The sequence below is a fragment of the Cottoperca gobio genome, chromosome 7, assembly GCF_900634415.1.
Source record: "Cottoperca gobio chromosome 7, fCotGob3.1, whole genome shotgun sequence".
Taxonomy (NCBI): domain Eukaryota; kingdom Metazoa; phylum Chordata; class Actinopteri; order Perciformes; family Bovichtidae; genus Cottoperca; species Cottoperca gobio.
The window spans coordinates 13,855,359-13,879,680 of record NC_041361.1 but is presented as its reverse complement, the minus strand read 5'-3'; the positions used below and the strand labels follow the sequence as shown (position 1 = coordinate 13,879,680).

Genomic DNA, 24,322 nt, shown 5'->3' with positions numbered 1-24,322 from the left:
GCCCGTTTGTTACGACAGCCAAACATCCCGCTGAAAAAGAGATGAGTATTTATTTGATGAGTTGCTTTATTCTACTCCGCCCCAGTCTGTTTTGTTTTTGTTCAATTCTTCCAAAAAAGCGTAGGTAGCAAGTGTCAAGTTAAATGTCGCAGCAACAAAATCCCCTGACAGCATGTTGTGTGTTGTCTGATATCAAATGGTGGTTTTGTGCTCTGCCTCGTTCCATGGGCGATTTGTCTTTGAAAAGAAAATTCACTGCCACGCTGATGACATCTTTGCTTGATGCCCTGCAATACACTGAGCACTGCGTCGCAGAACTTGTTCATTACTTTACCCTGTGCTAAGTCAATATGTGTTCCCATTCCACATACAGAAAGACTGTGGTTGTTGGTCGTCAACAGAGAGGAATCTGAGCTATACATTAGTACTTTATCAGATAAGTAACCTGTAGTCACAAGGTTAATGTATATGTCAGTACATTTAAAGCAGCTAAAACATTAACTTTTCCTTTTTTATTAAACTATTACTGAACATATTTTTCTCAAGAGTAAAACATCTATATTTGACACCTTTTGTTTTTAAATCAGCAGAAAAACAAAAAGGCACAAAATACATTACCAGGTGTTTTTAATTATTTTGGGGAAAGTTCAAGTCAGGTGGTTTGTGAACAGTTTTTATGTTGAAAAAAGAAGAAGCAGAAAGTCATACAGACATGTTAACACTTACATTTTGTATTCACATCTTCCTTCATCTCTAAATTCAGAACGCAGCATACAGTGGTGATACAGTGGAGCTTCTACAGTACATTGTGCTACATGTACATTAGGGTACGTGGGCGGTGCAGAGTGGGAACAGAGCAGCGTGATTTGCCTGCAGGGTGAAGCGGCTTTTTTTTTAAACATTTAAAGCATGCGTGTCCTTTCTCAGCCCATGATATTACTCTATGTCTGGAGTATAACACATGCTAATGGCCCATTGTGCAGCTAATGGGCAGCATTAACTCCTCATGTTAAAATGATGGTAACAAGTAAAAATGCACAAATTTCAAGCCCTTTGGAGCAAAACCCAGCGGGTCTGAGTGACAATCATTAAAAACCTGAAGCAGCTGGGAGCAAAATGATTACAGAATGCGTTGAGTAGGAAGTGAGATTTGCGGCAACATCACTCTGCTTTGCATAATTCCAATATTTTTACAGGTTCGCTCCAAAAGGGCAAACCCACCCACTCTACTGATATTGTTGTGTTCATTAAATTAGGGCTTTCTAAATGTACACGTTTGTTCAAATGTTCAGTAGGTGGATATCAATTGTTCTTTGCTCATTGTAGCAAAGTACTATGTGTTTACTGTTGAATAAGTTCTGTGTGTAAGTGTACTGAACTGTCTCCTCTTTTGCACGTTGGAGAGAGAGAGAAATCTTTGTTGATTACTTAAATAAATACATCATTAAAATGTCTTTAACTATTGTAGATGGAACCAACCGAAGTGAGCTGTTAAAATGATCCACTAATACTTTTGGCCTTCTATCTCTCGCAGCATTATTGTACATATCTTATGATAGTAATTGTGATAGTGTTTTAAATAACACACACAGCTTCTTGTTCACTGGCGAGGTCCTTACCTTGCAGAGCCTCTTTGGCTCGGCCCAGCTCCTGCTCCTTCTGGGCCAGCTGCACGCGGAGCTCGGTGGCGGAGAGCACGTCGGCCGAGCAGCTTCCCTGGGTCTCCTCCAGGTCCTTACTCAACATGTCCTTCATCTGCCGCAGCAGGTGCACCTCCTCCTGGAGCTGGGCCACCTCCTCACGTAGCAGGACTACAACACACAGAAACAAAATGACATCAAAACGCGGCCAAATATTAACTGAGTGTAAATGTGTGTGGTTTTGATTTTGCCAGACAGCCTTAACAGATGTCAAGCCAAAGTAACAGTGTAATTCCAGGAGCTAGAAAGGTCATATGCAAACTGGAATTCAATCTCATATAGGTGCGTTTGCTTTTGAAACGCAAAATTGATTTAACGTCGCCATAGGAGGTCATGGTTTAATTTGAAATTAAGGTAACTGCATCACAGGGGTGGGTGGTGTCCAGTAGATGAGCAGAGACAAGGCATTGATATTATAATGAAATGTATCTTTGCTGCTGCCTGTTGAACCTGTTGGCAGCAATTATGAGAAAGGTAGAGAGAGGTGTGTCCATTTAATAGTCAGTGCTTTAAAAGGCTCCTCCCCACAAAATAAAATGAAAACAGCAACAGAGAGAAATCGATTTTACCATTTGACTCACTGGGAATGTTTTTAAAGTGCTTTCAAAGGATCAGCGGCAGAGAAGACATCACTCGATTTATAAACAAGCCACAACAGACAAATGTCACACTTCAAGTTCTCACATCAAACATAATATATTTTAATCTAAGTCTTTTTTTATTATAAATGTGCTTGGCTGGGTGGAGCATATGGGGAGTAATTTATATAAGGATGAGTAAAGTCATTCTGCTCAATTTCATGATTCCTCAGGGCAGGGGGTGGGAGGGGCGGGGCTGAGGAAAACCGCTCAGCCCCATCTCACATGGCTCCACTATCAAGTGCCTCACATAAATCACACTTCATACTCCCACATCCCAGCTGTAATATTACTGTCTGAAAAAAATAAAATCCATCAGAGATGAATGGGAGAACTGAGAATAGGAGACTGAATATGCCAAAATACTCAAAGAGGAGAAATACAAGACAGAATACAGATTGCACTTTAGCTTTTTGGTAAAGGGTAGGAGGATTATCATTATGTGTGAACATGTATAGTAAGAATTGACATACAGATAAGTGGAAATAATCCTCTCTTACAGTCAATTTGCCAATATTGCCCATTTAATACTATGTGGTGTCTTTCACCGTTAAAAAGATCTGTAAATGATCATTTGGAAAATATTAAGCAACTTTACATTCCCACAAAACAATGTGTGGCTATTACAGTCCCAGTAGTCCCAGCAATAAGTAAGCCTCTTTTTGCAAAGTTTAATTATGCCATATCTCAGAGAGGACACCCAATAAAGTCTTAGTATAGTGCAGTTCTCTGTGCATACGTAGCAAAGGTTTTGAACCTTGAATCTTTTAAATGCAGACATGTACGTACAGTAGGAATTATTTTTTCCTAAAGCTGAACCTCTTGTGTCACAGAATTGGATGGGTCGTACTGTTAGAGAGTTCTACATAGAAACTCTGAACAGTAATCCAAAATGCTTTGGAGACTTTAAGTTGAAAGAAAAATTGAGACTTTGGTCAAAAGCATTGCATTTGCCCACAGAAGGATTTCAGATCTGTAAGTTAGTGAGTCAGTCCACAGATCTGTGAACCGCAGATGGATATTTTCCATAAACACAAGGCATTAGTCTTTCATCTATATGGGGCGGTTCTATTATTTTGTTCAGACAAAATGAAAATACCGTACAACATAATGCTCCTCATGACAACACCACCACAAACAATGTCTTAAAATATCGCAGCTGAAGTGAACATGATGACAAAGGAGGTATTTCTGTGCATTCCCTAAATGTGTCACCTGTGACCCATTTACTGTTGTTGTATATTGTTGACAGTCAGCTATGTGAATGACACATTTATCTTTAATCCTGTGGTTCGGCCATGACACTAAGGAGGAGTGAAGAGTAAACTGCATTCTTCACTCCTCTCACAGCCGAGGTGTTACACTCCCATCTTCTCCTCCAGCCTCCACAGCTGTGATTGATACGTTACATCAGGACAGCAGAGGCGGTTCAACACAAAACTGCGACAACAAACTATAATGGAGGATATGCGCTGTATGCAGCCTTCGCTCTGATGCGTTTTTAGCACCACATGGATCACTCTAGCTCTCACCTTTTCTCCCCTGAAACTAAAATGAGCCTTTAAGACCAGATCACAAGTTGTACGACGTGCAGCTGCTGCCCTCATTGGCTGAGGATAAGAGATGCCCGCTAAATAACAAAAATTAAATGTAAAAGGGGTTATTAGGAGAAGGGTCAAGAGAAAAATGTGGGCGAGTAAAGTGTCATTACACGGAGGTATACTTAATGGACCCGGTAATAGAACCACATTTTGCAGAGCAACTCAAGCAGCAACACCCTTATTGGAAAACCAAAAGAGCCGGCCCGTTCTGGAAACCACCCACCACAAGACACAGTTCATTGATGTTTAAAAATCCTATAATACACACAGACTCGATTTGATTACTCATTAAGTTTGCATGTATTGATTGTGCAAGGTGGCACAACGGGGAGTCATAAATAAAAGACAAGGACACTGAGAATGTGGGTTTTATCTTTAATAGCCAACCCATAAACACTGGCTAACAATAATGGTTTATACGACCCTCACTCCCTCGTATAATTAACCCACTTCTTTGGCCTCATATGTTTCAATAATTGGCGATAAGGTCGCCGGTGCAAATCTTGAAATGTGAAATATAGAGACGTTGATTTAAAACCTCCCACGGTGAGTTGTAATAACCACAACTTCACCATACAATAAGATATTACCCAGCTGTGAGATTGATCACTGTGGAAGGATAGATAATGAACCAAACAGAATTATATAGAAATGGATTTCACCGCTGCAACAAAGAGAGGAAACTTCACTTGTCATTGCAAACTGCTAAGGTGTAATTTTTACACTTCCTGCTGTTTAACACAGTGGGACATTGCAACACTGAAAATAAACGGGATTTCAACAACATAGCAGACAGTGTAAATTGGAAGCTGTCTGTTGACCGTTTAAGGTTCAAATCAAACAAAGAAAATAAACATCTAGTTATGTTAGTTACGTAGAGCTTACACAAACTGGTTTAAGACTCTCAGTGACTAAAACATGTTATGTTCTCTTCTGCCTTTGACCAAAACCTTCGTCACCATCTACCTTAAAATGACATCTATGTTAAGTTTTATAGCAATAACTTTGAATTAGCTTTATGTATTAAATACGTTACATCACATGAGTTTGTCAGACATCCTTTACAAACAAACAAACAACTGTGAGGCTCAGGAGGCGAGTGTCGAAGTGTCCTTGGGCAAGATACTCAATCCCAAATTGCTCCCGATGGCCAACGCTGTGTGAATGTTTATCCCTCCTGATGAGCAGGTGGCACCTTGGAAGGAAGCCTCTGCCTCTGGTTGAATGCTGCGTGTTGTAAAAGCCGTCCATTTACCACGAGAGTGTTCAAGCCTACGAAGTGCTAGACCGAGTCGTCGACTGAACGACATACATGTTAACTCCGGAAGTGTGTAAAGCACCACACACACCATCATGATTATTTTAATCATTGTCTCAATGGTAATTGAGCTTTGGCAACACATGTCAAATATCATACCAGTAAAGCGTATTAAATTAAATTACATTGAATTCCTTCTTTCAAACTGTGCATGCTGCATGTGTGACGTGGCAGACATACCAATTATCATCTTCTCTCAGTATTCACAGGGACACAGATGCTTCATGACAAAAATAAACTTGTGAAAAATGCAGAGAAGATTTAGATTTTACATCCTCGTACTGACATGAATGAAAAAGTACCCTCAACATCTATGATAGGAAACTGCAGAATAAACTATCCAAGTGTGCCACAGCAGTTATTAGCAGAGTGTGTGAGGTGGAAACAGATATGTTATTGTCTTTTCCAGCTTGGTGCAGGTGAGCACAGGGCTGGAGCTCTCTAGATAAGACAGTCAGAGGTTGGGGGGGGGGGAGCGAGGACAGCCACCTATTTTTCAATGTCCGCATCGTCTCTAGGTTGGCAAGAAGCCCGCGCTATAAGCTCTGCATTACAAATGACAGTCACAGTGGGAGCTTCCTGATAAGTGTAATCTCCTCTGCTCTCCCCTCCAGGACTCTGTGCAGCTCATTCCCATGGAGGGTCGTCTGCCAACTTTTGTGTCAAGGGGAAGTGTGAGGCTCATAAATTAGCATTCTTATGGATATGCAAATGAACGTAATAATCTTTTGTTAATTTTGTTGTTTGTTGGAGTTTTTACATTTAATTAGCTTTCATTAAAAAAAAATAATATTATGTAAATAAACAAACACATTGGTGCTGTATATGATACTGCAGCAGCCATCAAGTGTCTCTGATGTTCTTTGGATTTCAGTCCATAAAACTATTTGTGAAACACATCTGGTGGACAGAAGCCATTGGAAAACATCTCAATGCAAAACAACAACAACAACAACAAAGGACAAAGCGCTTTACAATTTGCCTCTTCTTCACAAAACATGATGGATGCCCATAGGGACCAACTTATGGTTCAGTGTCTTGCTCAAGGACTTCCACATGCAGCGTCAGGGATCAAACCTCCAACCTTGTGATTAGAGGACGACCCATTTTACCTCCTGAACCACAGCCGCCTCTAGTGAAATGAATTATGAAGAAAAGTGTTACCCTGAGAGGAAATTAATATGAATGCGTTTTTCAGATTCTATTCATGAAATCTTTTCAGCACAGCGACCACATTTAAATGTTACACACCTTTAATAACCACGGCTGCACTCCCGCTCAACTGTCAACAAAAACCTTCCGGCCTTAATTACTTAGAGATGTAAAAAGAGATGTTTCCGTCCGTGTGTAGGACTGTGAGCACACAGACAGTTTGCGTTTTATTTTTGCAGTGTGTGCATGTGACTCTGTTGCCATCACAACCTCTGTACTCGTAGGGATGAGAGGATGTTTCAGGGTCGGGTGTTTGCTGAATCTCTGCTGTTAGCTCAGCCTTCAACACCACCTGTTCTCCACTGGCTGGCAGAGGCAGCACATGTTCTGCTCCTGAATGACAACTACCGCATAAAACTGACCGACGGTATAGCAGCATATAGTTGAACATTTAAAAGGTTCTTTATATGGCGTTCAGAGCATTCATTTAGCAACTATTCTCTGCAGAGAATGAAGTCACACTCCCTCCGTGTGTGTTGTAATCCGAGCTTCTCTGCGCTTTGTTTACGTAGTCGGTCCGGCCACGCATGGGATGTTAGAGCATGCGAGTCCCGTCTGTGGCTAGCTAACCGCTGTCAATCTGCACTGCACTCATCTGCACTTGGGTCTGTCAGCACTGTTTGCATGTTAGCTACTGCTCTGAATTTTGTATAGAGAACCTTTAACATATCCAGGACTAAAGTTTGGGATTCATTTTTGCAGCCATTATATTAATCAATTATGATATCATTGATAAGATTTAATTGCTTGAGATCTGGAAACCAGTATATTGCTAAAACAAAGTCATACAAGGTAATGAAACACAAGTAGCCAAAGGACCAGACAGGCTGTCAACAAGCCAACACCCAATCATATGTGTTTGAGAACCCCTTACTGCACGGTGGCAATGTGAGGGCAAACTAGGAGGTCAGTCTCTAACCTGTGATGAATGTTTTAAAGGCCCAGACACACCAAACCAACATCGCAGACCTGAGGCCGACTGTTGCGTCGCCTCACAACGCAAAGACTTGGGAGACTGACGCTCACAGACGTCTGGGTGCGTCAGGGCCACTTTTTGTGAAGCTATCAACACATTTCAAGTTGATATGGTGAACCGTTTTACTATAAACAGTCGCTTATTCATACATCTAGCAGTTATGTGGCAACATTATCATTACATTATCGTCGCGTTTCTGAGCATCTGACATAAGCAGGCCCAGTATTCTCTTTCTTTTATCTGTTTTGGGTCTCTACCAACTGTTGAGGGAAATACCTGGCTCTATAGATGTTCACCAGCTAGTGGCTAACTGTGTCTTCCTGTCATTTGGTGCTTAGCCAGAACAGTTACTAACAATAGCTTAAAACTGAGCTAAAACTCACTGTAACGCTCCGTACAGTCGAGGGGAACTGCAGATTCCGGTGAAAGGTTCATCACTATGAGCAAAATAAAGCTATTTATAATAGAAATTAAGCAAATACACCATGAGAAGATAAAGAAACAAATAATGAAGAGTAGAAATACAATAATATACGTCATGTATTGCAGTTTTCACTTGACAAAAACTGGTGTTTGCATTTTCTGTTCCTAACACCAAGAAATACACAAAGTCTTAAAGGAGGAGTTTCTTTAAATAGTACAGGCTTAATGTGTTTCTCCAACTGAAGTTTTATACAAACGTGAAGTGCCACAGGGATTAAGCTGGGGCTAATGACGACTGATCGTTGTCTCTGACTCGATTGGGAAGACATATGTGCATTCATCGACCCTCCCTCCGTCTGCCTCCATTCCGTTCTAATTCCATAAATGGGATTGCCTCAAGCCATTATGATTCATCGAAAACAGTAAATAAAATCTCCATCCCCAGCCACTGATGTAAATGTCTGCTTAAATGTGAGCATTTGCATAATAGCGCCCATGCATCAGCTGACAAGCAGTTGGTACCAGTGAATTATGAATCTTATCAGTGTCATTTCCTATTTGTATGATTTAAGCAAAATTGCTGAAACTGTCTTCCTGAATAATCCTGCAGCCCTTTGAGTAACAGCTTCGCTATGTTACAAACCAGACGTAAAATCTTTCCAAAATTTCAGCACTTCTCTGGTGACCCAAAATCTGTCAGCTGCTGGATTTAATGGTGCAAAAAAGAGATGATACATTTGAGGAGAAAACATGCATTTCTTAAAGAAAGTACAAAGGCTTCTTCTGACTGTGTGAGTCTACGAAGGATGTTCAGACATTGTAATCAGTATATGTCATTCTGTAGTGACACATTATAGCATCTCTCTGTCTACAAGTCACTCAGTGTCTCCCACAAACTCTCTCATCCTGTACTCTTCTTCCCTTCCTCTCACACTTCCACAAAAACAGCAGGATTTAGAAACCACAAGTTGCAAAAGGTCCAGCAATCTGTCAGAGAGTCCAGTGGCCACGAGGCAGCTGAAATTGGACGAGGCTGGAACGGGATTTGAGGTCGAGAATTGATAGGGAATGACAGTAAGTGTCTAGAGGGGGGACATTTTTAGATTGGTTCTCCCTCTTCAGAGTGAGTGGGAGGGAGAGACGGGGTGGGGTTCACTTTTTGCCTGTTACCGGAGACAAAATCAATTAACGGACCTATTGTTCCCACAGAATTCTCATTCAGCCAGCTTTCAGAGGGAGGACGCACAGGCCCACACTGACGGTGTAGAGCAGGTGATGGCTGCTATTATATAACGGGTGCACACGTATGCAGGACGCGGAGCAGGCTCACTAACTTCAATATTTATCTCACATAATAACTGTGATTTAGACACATTATGTGTATGTACTGCTTCCATTACTGCAATATAATATCCCACCGGACAAAATGAACACATCACGAGACGGAATAGCAGCTTCAGTGCTGCATTATAGATTCCTTCAAACACACATCTTCATGAAGAATGTTATATTCAATGACAGGACAATGACGTAAAGAAGCATGTATGTACAGTAAAACTGTATCCGCAGTCTGAATGCAGAGCATATTGTACCACAGTAGTGCAGGACAAAAGAACAACCCAAATCAGAAAAAGAAAAAGGGAATGAAAGAGCAGTCGGGGTCGAGCAAGTGCTTTCATGACGGGAGGCGACAGCCCACATCCTCTTATTTGTTTTGGACTTGACAACTCAGCCGTGACCCAGCTTGAATAATTACATTCAAACTGATTCTCTCTAAAACCCCATTCAGAGAAGCCACGCTGTGTTAAAAGCTTGACCTTCCTTAGCACTCCTTTCAATATACTCGAAAACAAAAGAGATATTAATTTGAGAAAGCTAGTCTGATGAGATTTAGCAGCAGATCTTTTAAATTATACTTTTGTAATTAAATAATGTCAAGGACCAAAACTTCCTCGTAAGCTCCAGTGATGAGCCAAAGAGCGCGCTCAGAGGGCAGCAGTGGAGCTCCTGCCCAACCGGAACCTGTACAGTGTCACATATTTACAAGAGCTTCATTACAGTGATGAGATAAAAGAACTGTAATGATGCACTTAGTAATGAAATGTTCTGTTTTTACTTCCTACATACACAAGCCGGGGTCTTCAGGTTCAGTCGGTATTTTTGACTCTTCTCTTTCCGTTGCCTCTACAGTCTGTGTGACAGAGCAATGAGCCACCAAGCCAGCACTTTACCAGCGAGACTCCTATAAAATCCACGAGAATCAGCAGTGTTATTCAGTAGGAAACTACATGCAGGAGAGCCTCCGGGCTAATGCACCCACTCCGACACGGTTCCATTTCCCTGTAATGATTATATCCCAGGAAGCACATACATTTTCTGGTTTTATCCACAATCTACAATGTTATAAAATTGACACAGAGAGGTATACAAAACTCAATGGTGTTATGGATGGCTTTATAGAAACACATTTTATTTCAAGAGAATCAACTTTTAATCTGATATATTATTCAATTCAGCAGAGAGGCTGAGAATGTTAAGACATTTTCATTCATGTGAAACATCCTCCTACACACACACGCACCCCCCCCCCCCCCCCCCCCGCACATTACTGACTGCATGATGGGGAACTGATTAATGTTTGCCCTTTGCAGACATGTATGCAAACAGCAGCCATTATCTGACCTTTTATTCCTCAGGGAATCTGTTTGTGTCCTGAGCACAAAAAGACCTCATTGGACAAACTGCTCCGCAAATGATGTTACACTTAGATAACTTTCGACTTTGGGTGTTATTTACAGTCAGGAGATTTTCCCTTCTTAAAGTACAAAACAGATGATGTGTATGTTCCATCATAACTAAACATTTTAACAACAACAACAAAGATATTTAAGGTGATGCAGTGCTGACTTTTTCTAAATCAAACAGCACTTAAGCTGCATTACCACACACCTGAAACACTTGCAAAGATAAATGCAGACACACTGTTATGTGACATAACACAAGCAGGTTGCAAGGGTCTGCTGGTTGATTTTCATATCGAACAGAAGTTAATGCGAACCAAGGGTTTCCTGGATTGGTGTCCCCCAAAAAACTGAATAGCATGCATTTGAAACGGTCAGCATAAACAGATATACACACTGATATGGTTATTTTAAATTGGTTGCAACTGGATGCCTGCGATTTGAGCAATTTAATATTATTTTAGTGCTTAGTCTTTCAACTCAAATGAGATACACACACACACACACACACACACACACACCTTTATGGAACATTGATAGCAGATTCATCAGTGGCTCATGGCGGTAGTAACGCCTCAGCTCAGACTGATGAAGGCAGCCTGCAGTGTCTGCTCTGTCTGGGAGTGCTTTGCTCACGATTAGCTAGTCAATTCTCATGAGCAGAACAATATCCCTGCGTCGCCTGAGGAGCTGACAGGGTCACGCCTGATGAAAACGGGAAAAAAAAGGGAGAAAAAAAAAACCACATCTCGCCTCGGGGCACTCCATCACAGAAATCAGGTTGTAATATTCTGTATGAACGGAGACAGTGATGAAGAGATATTGCTATTCTGAACAACATGGATGGATTGCTATTTATCGATGAGCACACCAATGTGAAGGCAAGCCTCATCCCCGATGGTCTTTAGCCTCATATGAGCTCATGATTGCTTAGGAGTTGGAAGATATTATCAACTATGAAGATGTGACTGAACCTTGTAACATGTCAACGCATGTAAAGGATCAGTTCTCCTGTGAAATGTAAGAAAATGGCTCCTAAGAATTTCCCCGGCCGAAAAGTGATTTGAGGAGATTCCAATTTGTTTGTTTGGTCTGACATTGGCTCCAAAACAAAATATTCAATTAACAATCTTATAAAAACAGAGAAAAGCTGCACATTTGTAGCCTCGATCCAGCAAAGCTTGTTTTCTTGACTTGATGTGTTCACTGTACAAACTACAACCTGAATTCCACAGAATTCGAGGCCGTCACCCTGAATTCACATCAAAGACATTTAAATGACGATGTCACCCACTGCATGAATCCCTCCCCTCTAGTGAGCCAGTGTCGATCAAGAAGCCGATGCTTTAACATCACAGAATCTGACATCCACATGCTGGCAATCCTATTTCATGCTTCAGGTCCTTGGAGTATTGGGGGCTGAGCTTGAGCGAGAGTGGGGTTAGAACAGAGCTCGTCAGTGAGCAAAAAAGTGATCAGAGAGAAAGATAGGCGGTAATCTCAGCCGCATTCCACCGCGAACGCCGTCCGTTGGCTTAAAAAACCCTCTCGTGTGTGTGTGTGTGTGTGTGTGGATAGCATCAGTCAAACTGGCCAGAACTTGCATCGCTGTTATCAGAACGATGCAAACAGAGCTCAGAACAGAGATAGATATATATTCACTTACACATTTCACTTTCGAGAAGTACATTTGTTCTTTGATGGACTGAGCATGACACATTTATAACCATCTTTATTGTTGGTGTCTGTTTACAGAGTTACATAAGCAGCCATCTCTCATTTACGCAGTCTGTACTTGCTGCTGAATTGACAGTAATCCATCAAAACAACACGTTTGTTTTAAGTCTTTCTCCCATCTATGACGTGGAAACAACGAACAGTGAGATTGCCGTCGTTCTGAGGCTGCATAAATCTGCAAAAATGTCTTCGTCATGGAGATTAGCAGCAGAGTTTTCATGAAACTGGAGGAGGTGCTGCTCAGGTCATGAGGGACGGACGGTTGAATGGAAGATAAGATAGCTAGTAGATACAATAATGGCTGGATGGAGCCATTAACAATTCAACCGGGAAAGTGCGAGACTGCAAATGAGCCAGAATGGCATCCCTTTCACAGTGACAATGAAGGTACAGGCAGAAACTATTCTCCTTTGTGATCTTCTTATTAACTCCATGCAATTCATCATCCTCCAGCATTGTGTATCTGTAGGCATTCAGGTGGCAAATAAATGCTGTGAGAAAACACACAGAGCCAATTCCAGGATATTGTTATTGCAGAAAATGCACGATTTGTCTATTTTGAGGGGATAACTAATTATGTATATTGCTCTCTGAGTTGGTGCGCTAATGAATTGGTGCGTTGCTAAGGTTCTTCCTTCACATAGAAGCAGTAGTTTGTGCTTTTCTTGTGGACAGCTTACACCAAACATGATGGGAATGTTAATTGGTGGCCAATAATTGCTGCTGGTTATGCTTGATGAGCTGTGCTGGGAAGAACATGTCATTCATTCAGCCGTGATGACATGGCATCTATGTGAATGCACAAGCTGTCAAACACTTAGCTTGTTTTGTAACATCTATTTTCACCGGCTTTTTCTCCTGTATTGTTACGCATTGTTAACACGGTGCTATTATGTTCACCTCATTTCCCCTGGGTTTTTGCTATTAAGCATATTGCAAACAAATAAACAGTTATTATCAGATGCCAGTCTTGTTGTGCATGAGTGGGAGTCATGTAGATAACAAAGCAACACTTTCTGATGAAATTGGAACAATAAACCAGCTCTGTTTTTTGGGAGAGAGATCTCTGAGAAGGACCGGGGCTTCATGCCAATCATTGCACAGAAAGCCTGTTCAAGATCAACTCATTATGGAGGTGGTTGCACAGATTAGCTGAGACAGGTAGCTCAGAGGTGTGACAAAGTACGTGTGTATGCATGTGTGTCTGTTTGTGTGCATATAGTTGAGAAATGACCTTTGGTGCTGAAGGCTAACTGTGCTGTTATTTATAGTATTGGCCAAATGGGAGGGCAGACACCGTGTCACCATGGATAATTCATCAAACCGCGGATGAGTCTCCACACAGACAGAGACAACGTACCTGTATGAAGTCGCTCCTACCGCTGTGACTAAACCTTGCACTGCTTTAAATCAAACAACAAACAAACACGTCAACAAACATGTTCTGTTGCCAAAAGAATTCCATCGCCCACAAAAGTCAAGACAAGGTGACAATGTTGTGTCAGACAAATGAAGACTGTGGAGGTGCCCAAACAATCCTCGTTGCTTCTCGAGTTACTCAAAGATATTCTGGGACTGAAACATGTAGCTAATGGTTATGGAGTTACATTTGTTCCCAGTTTTCAAAATGAGCAGCGTTTCTGCTGACAGCATCAGTAAATAAGGAAGCAAGACTGAAAAGTCTGTCACTGCAAATGTGAGTTACCTTCTCAGTGACTTACAGGGAGCAAGTTCTGTCACCCACCATGCATATTTGATGAGCTGAGGAGGAACGGACAGAGTCTGAAAACAGCAGTGGGATAAATCGGATTTGTGATGGGGACAAATTGAGCAGCAAAATAAATCAGTGGTTTTGCTTTGGAGTAAATGTGATTAGACGCCGAGGTGTTCAACCAGAGAGAGATAGATGGAGAATAATAAAAGCTCCAATTAGTCCAACATCATTAAAATACAAAATGACTCTGTGCTCTCAGAAAGTACTCGCAAATCTGCCCTAGCACGCCTCATGATTATTACAGTTGCGTTACCATTATCCCTGACTTGATTCTGACGGGCAGCTGATTACCTTTAACTAGTTCCAATTTGTCTTCTGTGTCTGTCACGACAGGGAGGAAGCTAGGTAGCACCCGACGGAGCCACTCGCTGCATTCACCTGCAGCACAGTCAGTGAAAGAAGGCAATTACGCAGCTAGGGATCAAACTCAGCTGCTCACGCAATAAAGTTGTCAAACTGAGCCTGCTGGAAACACGCACAGTCAAACATGATGACATGTATGCACAGATGGACATGCATTTGAATGCATGAGAATGCAGGTTCACGGCCTCCACCTTAACCCCGAGTGAGTGTCAGGTCAGTCAGACAGTAACAGGCCTGTCCGGGGGGAAAGCAACAACAGCTTGTGTTTTATAGCCTGCTACACAGAAGGTGTTAATCCACAGTGTTAAACCCTCTCTGACATCATATCACTCATCTGGAAACACTCTCTCTCGGAGTGAAAGCCGCGAGACATAAAGGAACAACGTAATGTGAAATGATGCGGGGTGTCAGAGCTGAGGAACTGTTGTTCGATGTGAATTTAAGGCAGAGAAGATCAAAACCAGAACAGTTCTCCGTTATTCTGCTCGGAAGACATCAACAGCAGGTATGATGATGCATAATCTGCTGCTATGGTTACAGATAATTGGCTGCATGACTAATGTTTTTACAATTTCAGTTTGCAAAGACGGACCGCAAATTACAATAAGCGGTAATCACAGGAGGCTGAGGAGAGGTGAGTAACTGTGCACAGTTGAACATACATAACCACACCTGGGATAGTAAGTAGGGTTAGGCAAAGACAGACAGCCATAGCCTCCAAATGTTTGTTTTGCTTTGAAAGCACTAATTGTGTCACAATCACACCTCGGGGTTAAGCCTGAAGGATTTGTACGATGTCCTAAAAAACAGTTTGATCACTTTTACGCCACACCTCTGGGTTGCATATGGAAAACCTAACAGGCAAAAAAAAAACACAGAGTGTATCTGTCTTATGTGAACTTTTACCTCTGAGTTTGGGCTATTTTTAGTCCAAGGCTTAAGGGCAGGTGAAGTACCAGTGTAGAGAGAAAATGCAGGTATTTAGAAGCAAAACAGCAGCACGGTTCTCACAATCGCAAGTCTTCTCAGCTGTTGTAATCTAATGCTTTTCAGCTAAAGTAGGTCTGAAACCAGTCTGGCTGACACAACAAAAAAATTCTCTGTGAATGTAGAATGTGCATTCAGGCTAAAAGTTGCAGCCAACCACCCCAGACCACAGTGTTTACAGTAGAAACAGAACACAATGCCTTCTTTACATGACCAGAGAAACACTGGTGTTTGGAGACAAACTTCACCGTACAAAACCCCAAGGCTGTGATCTAGTTATTGACAGGTAGCAAAACCCCCTCACATCCTACTCAGAAGAAATACTAGATTGCACTGTGACACCTCTGTCCCGAAAAAGGCTCAGAAAAAAGCGAGATATGGCCATATTTTTTAATCTTTTGATCATGTCAAAGGTCAGCCACAATAACATTAAATCCCAGCATCTCTACCAGCTCATTCTTTGCATGTCAGTACTGGGAAGACTCTTATCTCAAACTAACTTTAAAGTGACTGCAGAAAAAACAATTAATAGTGGAGTCTCTACTCAGCAACTACTCTGAGGTCAGTGCAGGTCAAAGTCTCCCAACGGCTCTGCAGCAAAACAGGTGACTGGGTGATCCGCTATCAGACGGGACTCTGCCAGCACGTGAACGTGTAACTCTTCCAACTAAGAAGCAGACATTCCTCCCCTCCTGGGCGCTTTAGTCCAGAAAGACACTGAACAAGGCCTCCTTTGCCTTTTCACTGTTTAAAAGTGCACGACTGAAACTCACATGACACTATCGTCTAATAAACTTAAGTGGCTGCACTTGTCACTCACCAGATTTTCCCTGCTCGCCGTCTGACTTCATCCCCTCCTCCGAGGGGAGTTCTTCAGAGGAGTCCAGGATCTGTCAGGTGTGTGCTGCAGACGTTCAGGACTGACACAAAGACAAACTTCAAGAATCCTCCTCTCTCTTCACAAGCGGATATCGCTCAAACCACGTCCATTTGTATTTCCCTCCCACTAAAACCAGGCTCAGTTGACACCAGGAAATACACCCAGGAGCTGCCGCGGTGTCTTTCCCTCTCTGAGTGTACCTGTTCGAGGCGACTCCCACGGCTTCAATGATACAGTACACTCTGCCCCTCCCCCTCAACTCAAATGGTTTACTAGGTAAAGAGGTGGAGCTCAGCGTTCATTGCTCAAACATACACACACACACACACACACACACACACATATACACATACACACACATACGCACAGATGAGGGGAGGAGCACAGCCTAGGTGTGTGTAGTGCAACACCGGCAGGCAGCTCAGCAACAGGTCTGCCAGCTGTTGACTTGCCTGAGGGTCTCAGTAACCTAATGCCTTTAAATCCCCATTAAAATGACCACAGCAGAGGGAAACACTTGCCAAAGAAAAACACTCTGATGTTTGTTCTTTTTTTTCGCCATTTATGATCAGTCAGCAAAAAAACTTTGAGCGTGATTTATTTGTTCGATTTCTTTCAAGGCCATCGGCCAACATTTTGGAGTAAATTGAACAAAGTACAGTAAGGGAGTCGTAACGTAAGATAATGGGTGGAGTTAGGGATACACACAGGATATTGTCATCATTCACTGGATTAAAATACAGCTCCCTTTTAAATTGTAATGAACTGGAAATGTTTACATTTCATTCTAAAAAGTTGACTTTTAAATCCTTCTACATGTTAGTTCTTCTTTTTAATGTCTCTGGTTGAAATGGAAAGTAAGCAAACTTTAACTACTAGTGCAGACACAGGTGCATGCCACTTGTTCACACAGTCTCTGTCTGCTCATTTTATTCAACCCCCTCAGCAGTGACATGCAGTCGGAGGCAGGCAGGTGAAAGAATGATGATGTGCAAGTAGTCGTACAGAAGAGATTTTAAACAAACGTGATAAGCCTATGCATTAATTATACGTTTTTAATCTTTCCTGCAAGGACAAAGATAAAACCTCTTAGAAATAAGTAAAAATGATGAGTCAGACCATAATTGTCATCCCAAATAAAAGGGCAGATACACACTCGGTCATAAAAAAAGGCAAAGCAGCATTATAAAAGACTCATCAAACACTGATTGAATTGTATCTTGAAGTTATTTTCCTTTCATGCCGGTAATAATTTAGAATAAAGCAGCGTTCTCTGCGGAGCCTTTGTGTGCTAACCTGAATATTATTATAAATAATTCATATTTGATCAGGTGATGAAATCCCATTGAAATGGAACAATTCATTATATTAAAAAAAGTAATTCCACCCTCACACTTTATATGTGAATTGATCTATATTAACATTTAATATGTGGGCCACAAAGCTAGTGAGCTGATGCAGAATAAAGTAAATCGACCCACACGACTCTGTGGCCTCCTGGAGCTCTGTGCCGAGTCCTAATTCTCTCAAGCTCTATTAATCAACGAGGACACTTTAGACGCAACCTTACACAAATATTCTTTTAGAAGCTGCCTCCATAACAGTGCGGCAAAACAATGCAGGTTGTGAATGTACATGAAACTTTGTATCTAGTAATTAATCAGCAATAATTAATTAGTGAACTATGCTTAATTACATGGCTCATTGGAGCCTCCAAAACTCTCCACTGACCAGAAAAGTATGTTCCAGACTCCAACAATGGCAGATCACAAAACTGTGGACATGTATATTACAGTAAATAATCTAAGTTTGTATTGTTTCATATCTAGCTAACATTAAAAGCCAATGTACACACTTCAGTACAATGAACCTACAATACAAAAGTGTCAATCAATCGCTAAGTCAAAAAGATCTGGATTGGGTTCTCTGCAGAGCTGATAATCATTACATCGTGCCATCGCTCTCTCGGAGACAATAAAGCAGCTAAATAGAAAAAAAAACTCTCTTGGTGTCTATTGTGTTTATGCATAATGAACAAAACTGAATACTGCCTACTTAAAGTGGTGTTTGTGGCCAACAATATGTGATACGCAGCAGATTAAAAGCTGAAGGTACAAGACGACTGTGAGGCTTTGTGTGTGCATGTGAATATATGAAGATTTCATTTCACTATAACACCCAAAGGCTGCTCAGCAGATCGCAGGGAGAGCTGCTGAGCTCATTTGTACCACACATTGGGAATCCAGTCATTGATTTTTGTTGGACCTTATTTCCCTTTTACAGTCACAAGGCAGTTTCAATAAATTGTTAAAAGAAATGCCCTTTAATGCCAGTCGTTATATTGGTTAGAGAGAACATCATGTGCCTCTGCCTAGTACCCGATGGTTTAAGATTACAAATCCAAGGATGAGAAATGACTCAGCAATTTCCCCATTCTGGAGAAAATAAGCTCAGAAAGAGAATTGGAGAAAAAATATAATCGTGCCATTCATCATGTGGAGCTGTGGGTTGTAAAGTTATTTCAAGAAATGTGCTGGTCAAATTGTTTGCTATGAGAAATGATTGCAGGGGAGTTCCCTTGATGCTCAATTCTTGGAAGAAGGTGGTTTTATGACTAAGGGGTTTTACCATCTAAAAACCAAGGTCATGCTAGCAAGATACCGCTATGACTATCATTTTGGGCTACCAAGCTCCCAACTGTGTAAAAGTGTGCGTATTTAATAAATACAGTAACTAACTTATTGAATATATATTATATTTACAGCTCACATTGCTGGTCTGAAGTGAGTACATAATAAGTATTTGCATATACACACACACACAGTATATCATGCTTCTACTACTGCTCCTGCTCCCTGCTGTAATGTAAATGCCTGATGAACACAGACAGAAAGGTAGAGAAGTATGAACACGAAGAAACTTGCTTTAACATGACTGATATATTGTTCCAACCACCTGGTCAAAGTGAACACATCACACGCCTGTATTTAAAAGGCTATTAATGATGAAACATCACAGCATTATCTCCTAATTAGCCTAACTGAGTAAATGATATGAGACATAAAGAAAGTCGACACTCTTTAGATTTACTCTTTGACATATAAACATGGACTATTATGCACATGATTTGTTTGCCACATCATAGTATAATAAAGGAGACAACAAGCAAATAATGTAATTACAATAGTAGTTACACTTATTGGTGTATAATGTTTTATGACTCCACTTGAGAGAGGCAGAAGGGAAATATTGTCTGGTTCTCTTATCAGCAGACGATGACTTCATTTCATCACAAATACATGCGGGTGAATGTACACGTTCATTTGACCTGAGAAAGACCATCTGTGGATGAAATCATTTCAGGCATATCAAATAAAAGACTTGAGGGGACAAAAGTGTGCTTGTGTTTAAAAATAATGTTTCTTAAGTTACTAGCTACTCAAGAATTGTTTTAGTAAATACTTTTGTACTTTTACTCAAGTATTTTTACTTGAGTACAGTACAGTACACCTCTTCTTACAAGCCATGTACATGGACCACATTAACAGAATCTACTTTAGATGGCAGAATACAGCATATTAATTACACTACTCTTGCTCCAGAGCTGTGGGGACATGCTGGAGAGTAAGGTAAGTAGGAAGCGGTGCAGCTGCAGCTCAGGCACAGACACTTATGAAGATGAAGTGCTAATCAGCAGGTCTGTTGGGTTTCCTAATTAAAAGAATGTACTTGGCACGTGCTGGCTATTTACCCTACATGAAGACAGCATCAAATCACTCTGGAGGGACATGGGAACAACAGGAAATTAGCTTTGGGTGACATGCATGGCTTGGAATGCATGATGTATTGTAAAAAAAAAGAAAAAGATCTGCGTGTAAAAACAAAAGCAGTTTCGCTGAAATTGCTGACGCTCGTAGGATGAAGCGTCACACACAAGCACACACACACACACACACACACACACACACACACACACACACGAGCTGAGAGCACTATCCCTTAAATGAAAATCAATGGAAGCAGACAATCTCCCTCTTTGCAGCCAGTTTACACAATACCTCAAAAGGAACAGCAGCACCACCTCACACGCCAAGAAGAACATGAGAGTTAAACAGAGACAATGAGAAAAAGATTAGGAATGAATTACATTTGTATGTGTGTGTGTGTGTGTGTGTGTGTGTGTGTGCACACCGATGGTCAACTTGTTACCACTACAGCTTTTGTCTGTTGCTTGTGAACAAGGTGGTGTCCATCTTCAGCACCGCCTAACTGCTCTTTGTTACCACACACAATGTACGTGTCAATGGACACCCTCTCCTTATAAATGCACACTTGGCCTGTTTTCCCGTTCCCATGGTTTTACCCCCAACACTGCAGCTTGCACAGCAAAAACCTTGAAACAACCCCGGTAAGAAAGATCAGCCCACGAGTCACAAAGTGTGAACTAGTGGAGAGAAAACAATGTGCAGTGAACTGTGAGGAGTTATTACTGTACCGACGCCACACCACACTGGACGGAGGGAAAGGATGCGGTCATGTAGTGGTGATGGCAGTCCAAATATTGTAGTACACTGTGAAGGGTAAATCGTGTCTGCGTCACATACAGTAGAAATCTGCTGTAATGTTCACTGTTGCTTGAATTTTCAAGCACGTTGCACTTCTACACACACGGCAATACTTTCAGCTGCCAAAAGCAGTTTTCTGCTCTATGGGATTCAGTGTTGAAATGCATTTTAACACTGAACTCTACATGCATTTACTCAAGTGCTGCACTTTAGTACAGATTTCACATACTTATTGAACTCTTTACTGCACTACATTAACTTTAGGTATTATGTATTATCATCATACAGTATAAAATATATTGTCAAATATAAATATGTTAGATTCTTTTAGATGTGTTATTAAACATCCCAACAATTCAACTGAGATCCAACATCAATGCTATTCACATCAGCATCAATTAAAGAACAATAAAAAAAGCATGAGTGCTTTTACTTTGTATACTTTACGAGTATGAAGCTTCTTTGTATTGCAGTAGTGCCACTCTCACTGAGTAAAAGATGAGCACCTCGTCCATCACCGGGGAAGATGTAATACAAATGAGAGCGTCTGGTTTGAGTGACACATCCATGAGTTTCAGGGCTCATCAGGTGTCTGCAGAGCAGCTTGTAATACTCTGGGAAGAAGTGAGACCATAAATCCTTCCGTCCTCTGTCGACAGTTGCGAGGTGAAGAGTGCAATTTCGTGTTTCAAGGCATTTTACCTGAAATATGCACATGCACATATTTAATTGGCCAATGCAGTGTGTTGCCAGATGAGGTCACATTAGGTTGCTGCAAAAGTAGACCCATTTTCTGTTAATGCTTAGTTTAACCTATGACATGTCAGTGTACACTACTCTAACTAAAGGCATCATCCGTTGATAACTGCAGCGATATATAACAAGGAATGTTGAGGTCCCACGCTTGTTGTTCCCCTCAAGAGGACGTCCCACAACCTCCTTCACACGCCCGTCTCTTGCAAAGCACATACATGTGAAGGTTGGGTCCGTGTTAAAATGTCAACTTTAAGTCTTTTGTTTGAAATGAGACGTGAGGGTGTGCAAACTTATATTGCTGATCTACTGCGAGTATAAAAAGTCAGTGCTTACCTGTCAGGCTTTCTCTACTCATCACCAATACTACTGTGCATCTTATGCTTTACACCTTCACACCGGCTTCTCCCATCTTCTTCTGCATCAACTATGTTATTGGTCTCTCTATCTGCGCCACTTCCAGCCTTTGTGTTGAGTAATCAGTGAAAAGGAACCGGCAGCCACCAGGTGCCACTCAGCCTACTTCCAGACCTGGCAGCTCCGACAGCCACCGACTCTCTCTCCACCCTCGCCTCCGCTGCCAATTCACTACTGCCAGACGCCAGCTCAGATTAGCTGCCCACGGGCCTTTTTAACAGCCATTTGAAGGGCAGGCAGAAGGTATTACAACCGGTGACCGGGCGTACTAGTTGGCTGGTCGCCTCGTGTCAGACTACAAGGTGGAATTCATAAATAGAAAATACACCTAGTAGCACCTTGGCGCAGTGCTGCACCTGCGTGTAAAATAAAAGCTAACAAGATAAAACTGAAAAACTTTGGAATTGCTTCTTAAACGGCAAAACAAACACGTAATGTAACTCAAGATTGCATTGAATGAAAAACATGTTCAAAGTACAAAGAAAACATGAAATATACTTGAAGACTAATAATATTGTATGATTCATGTTCATAGTGTTGGAAGTAGCAGCTCCACATCTTTAATAATGTATTGGATCAATAGCACTCAGATATAGAGTCTTCTTAGTTATTATGGGCACAAAATGAACACTTCTCAGTGCACGCCGTCTGTATCTGCGAGTGTCCGTGTATTGATTCATATATTTTAAAGACAATGTTTAATACACCAGATGGCTTCAATTTAACACAACTAATGTAATACTTTTTAAATGCATAAAATGTACACTCGCAACAAAGTATTCAGTATATTTTAGGAAAGTACACATGAATATACATTTTGCATTGACTTTATACTGGTTTGATTTCCCTCGTGTGCTTCAAAATACATTTGGTGTGACTCGGCGATACTATGCCCAGCGGATTGAAGGCTTGCCGAGCGATCAGACGAAGGTCACGGAACGCACTGGTGCTGTTTCTGGTCCATTTACTACAGAAAGAATTTCAGGCAGTCTGAGACCTGGCAATTTTGGATGCATTGATAGTACAAATCACACAGTTCAGCTTTGAAGTGGGGACATTGCTTAGCAACTGTCACTGCACTGACCTGTGCGTCAACACTTTCTCTTCTTCTGCATTTTTAGTCTGAAAGTTGCCGTCATATAAAAACAACAACCTTGATTGATTGAACGGCACAGCTTCAAATCTAAATTTAGAACAGAATGTAGCATGCGGCAAAGTTAAATGTAATACTGTATTTAAATATACCTCGGGTGCAACATGCCTCTTAATGAATTAGAAAGGGAGGAAGAGAGAAGAAGAAAACAGCAAACGTGTTTGGAAAAGGCGAGAAGTTTGCGTCTCTGATGTTCTAGTGCGACCAAGTGTGGCACGTACGTACGCACAAACAATTAGTGTCTGAGCATTTCTGAGTAGCTATTTCTGAAGTGTGTAAATTACAGTGGAGAGGTCTGGTTATTGTTGCTGGAGGCAATTTAAGTGCTATAAGAGAGCTTTGGTGGGGGCAGGTGTTTTGGAAAGTGTCAGCGAATGAGAAAAATGAAAGTGCTCAGCTGAGACCACTCCACACCCACACCCACACCCACACCCACACACACACACCTACACATTCTGCCTTTCCTTATTGTTCTTTTGTTCATTTTGGTCTCTCCCTGTGCCCACCTTTGCTGTATGATTTTCTCTCATTAATCAGAATACATTTGCAGGCTACACTGTGTCCTGAAGCAGTCTCTCACCTCTTCTGCCTTCTGCTCTTCAACTTTTTTCCCCCCCGAGATTTTTCTCTCTGCTTCTCTGTCTCCTTTCCTCCTCATGTTTTCTGGACGCCTTGTCTGACTTCTTTGCACTGACCTTCCTATTTAAACCAGCCCACATGCCAAGCTTCACCCAGATATCATTGGCAGTTATTGTGCAGAAGCAGCACCTGTCTCCATAATGATGCAGTGCTCACTGCTTACGTTTGTTTCCCCTCTCCTTCCCCGTCTCTCTGTCTCTCTCTTACTGCAGACCTGAGATGAATTTGCTGATAGCACAGCCCCTCAGTTCCCCGTTCTCATTCGGAGAAAACTTGTGGTGATATACGCGGCCTTGGCCACTGCAGGGGTTGTTGGTGTGTGCGTACGTGTTTATCCTGAGTCTGCACATTTACAGCACCCAGGAAATTACCACAGGCGTAATGCACCAGCTGGTTCGTGCCGAAGGAAGGTGCGTCTATGTGCATATACAAACGTGTTCATTTC

General features: G+C 41.6%; 1 protein-coding gene across 5 annotated transcripts in view; it reads right to left on the bottom strand.

Moving 5' to 3' along the window:
* Positions 1-24,322, bottom strand: part of LOC115010420 (kazrin-like) — a 157,654-nt gene that overhangs the window by 20,368 nt on the left and 112,964 nt on the right. For all 5 annotated transcript variants that reach the window (XR_003832468.1, XR_003832469.1, XM_029434948.1 and 2 more), the window contains exon 5: positions 1,620-1,811. Coding sequence is in view for 3 of the 5 variants with exons in the window: in XM_029434948.1 (XP_029290808.1) it covers positions 1,620-1,811 (192 nt within the window). In the remaining 2 variants the exon portion in view is untranslated. The remainder of the gene's footprint in view (positions 1-1,619; positions 1,812-24,322) is intronic.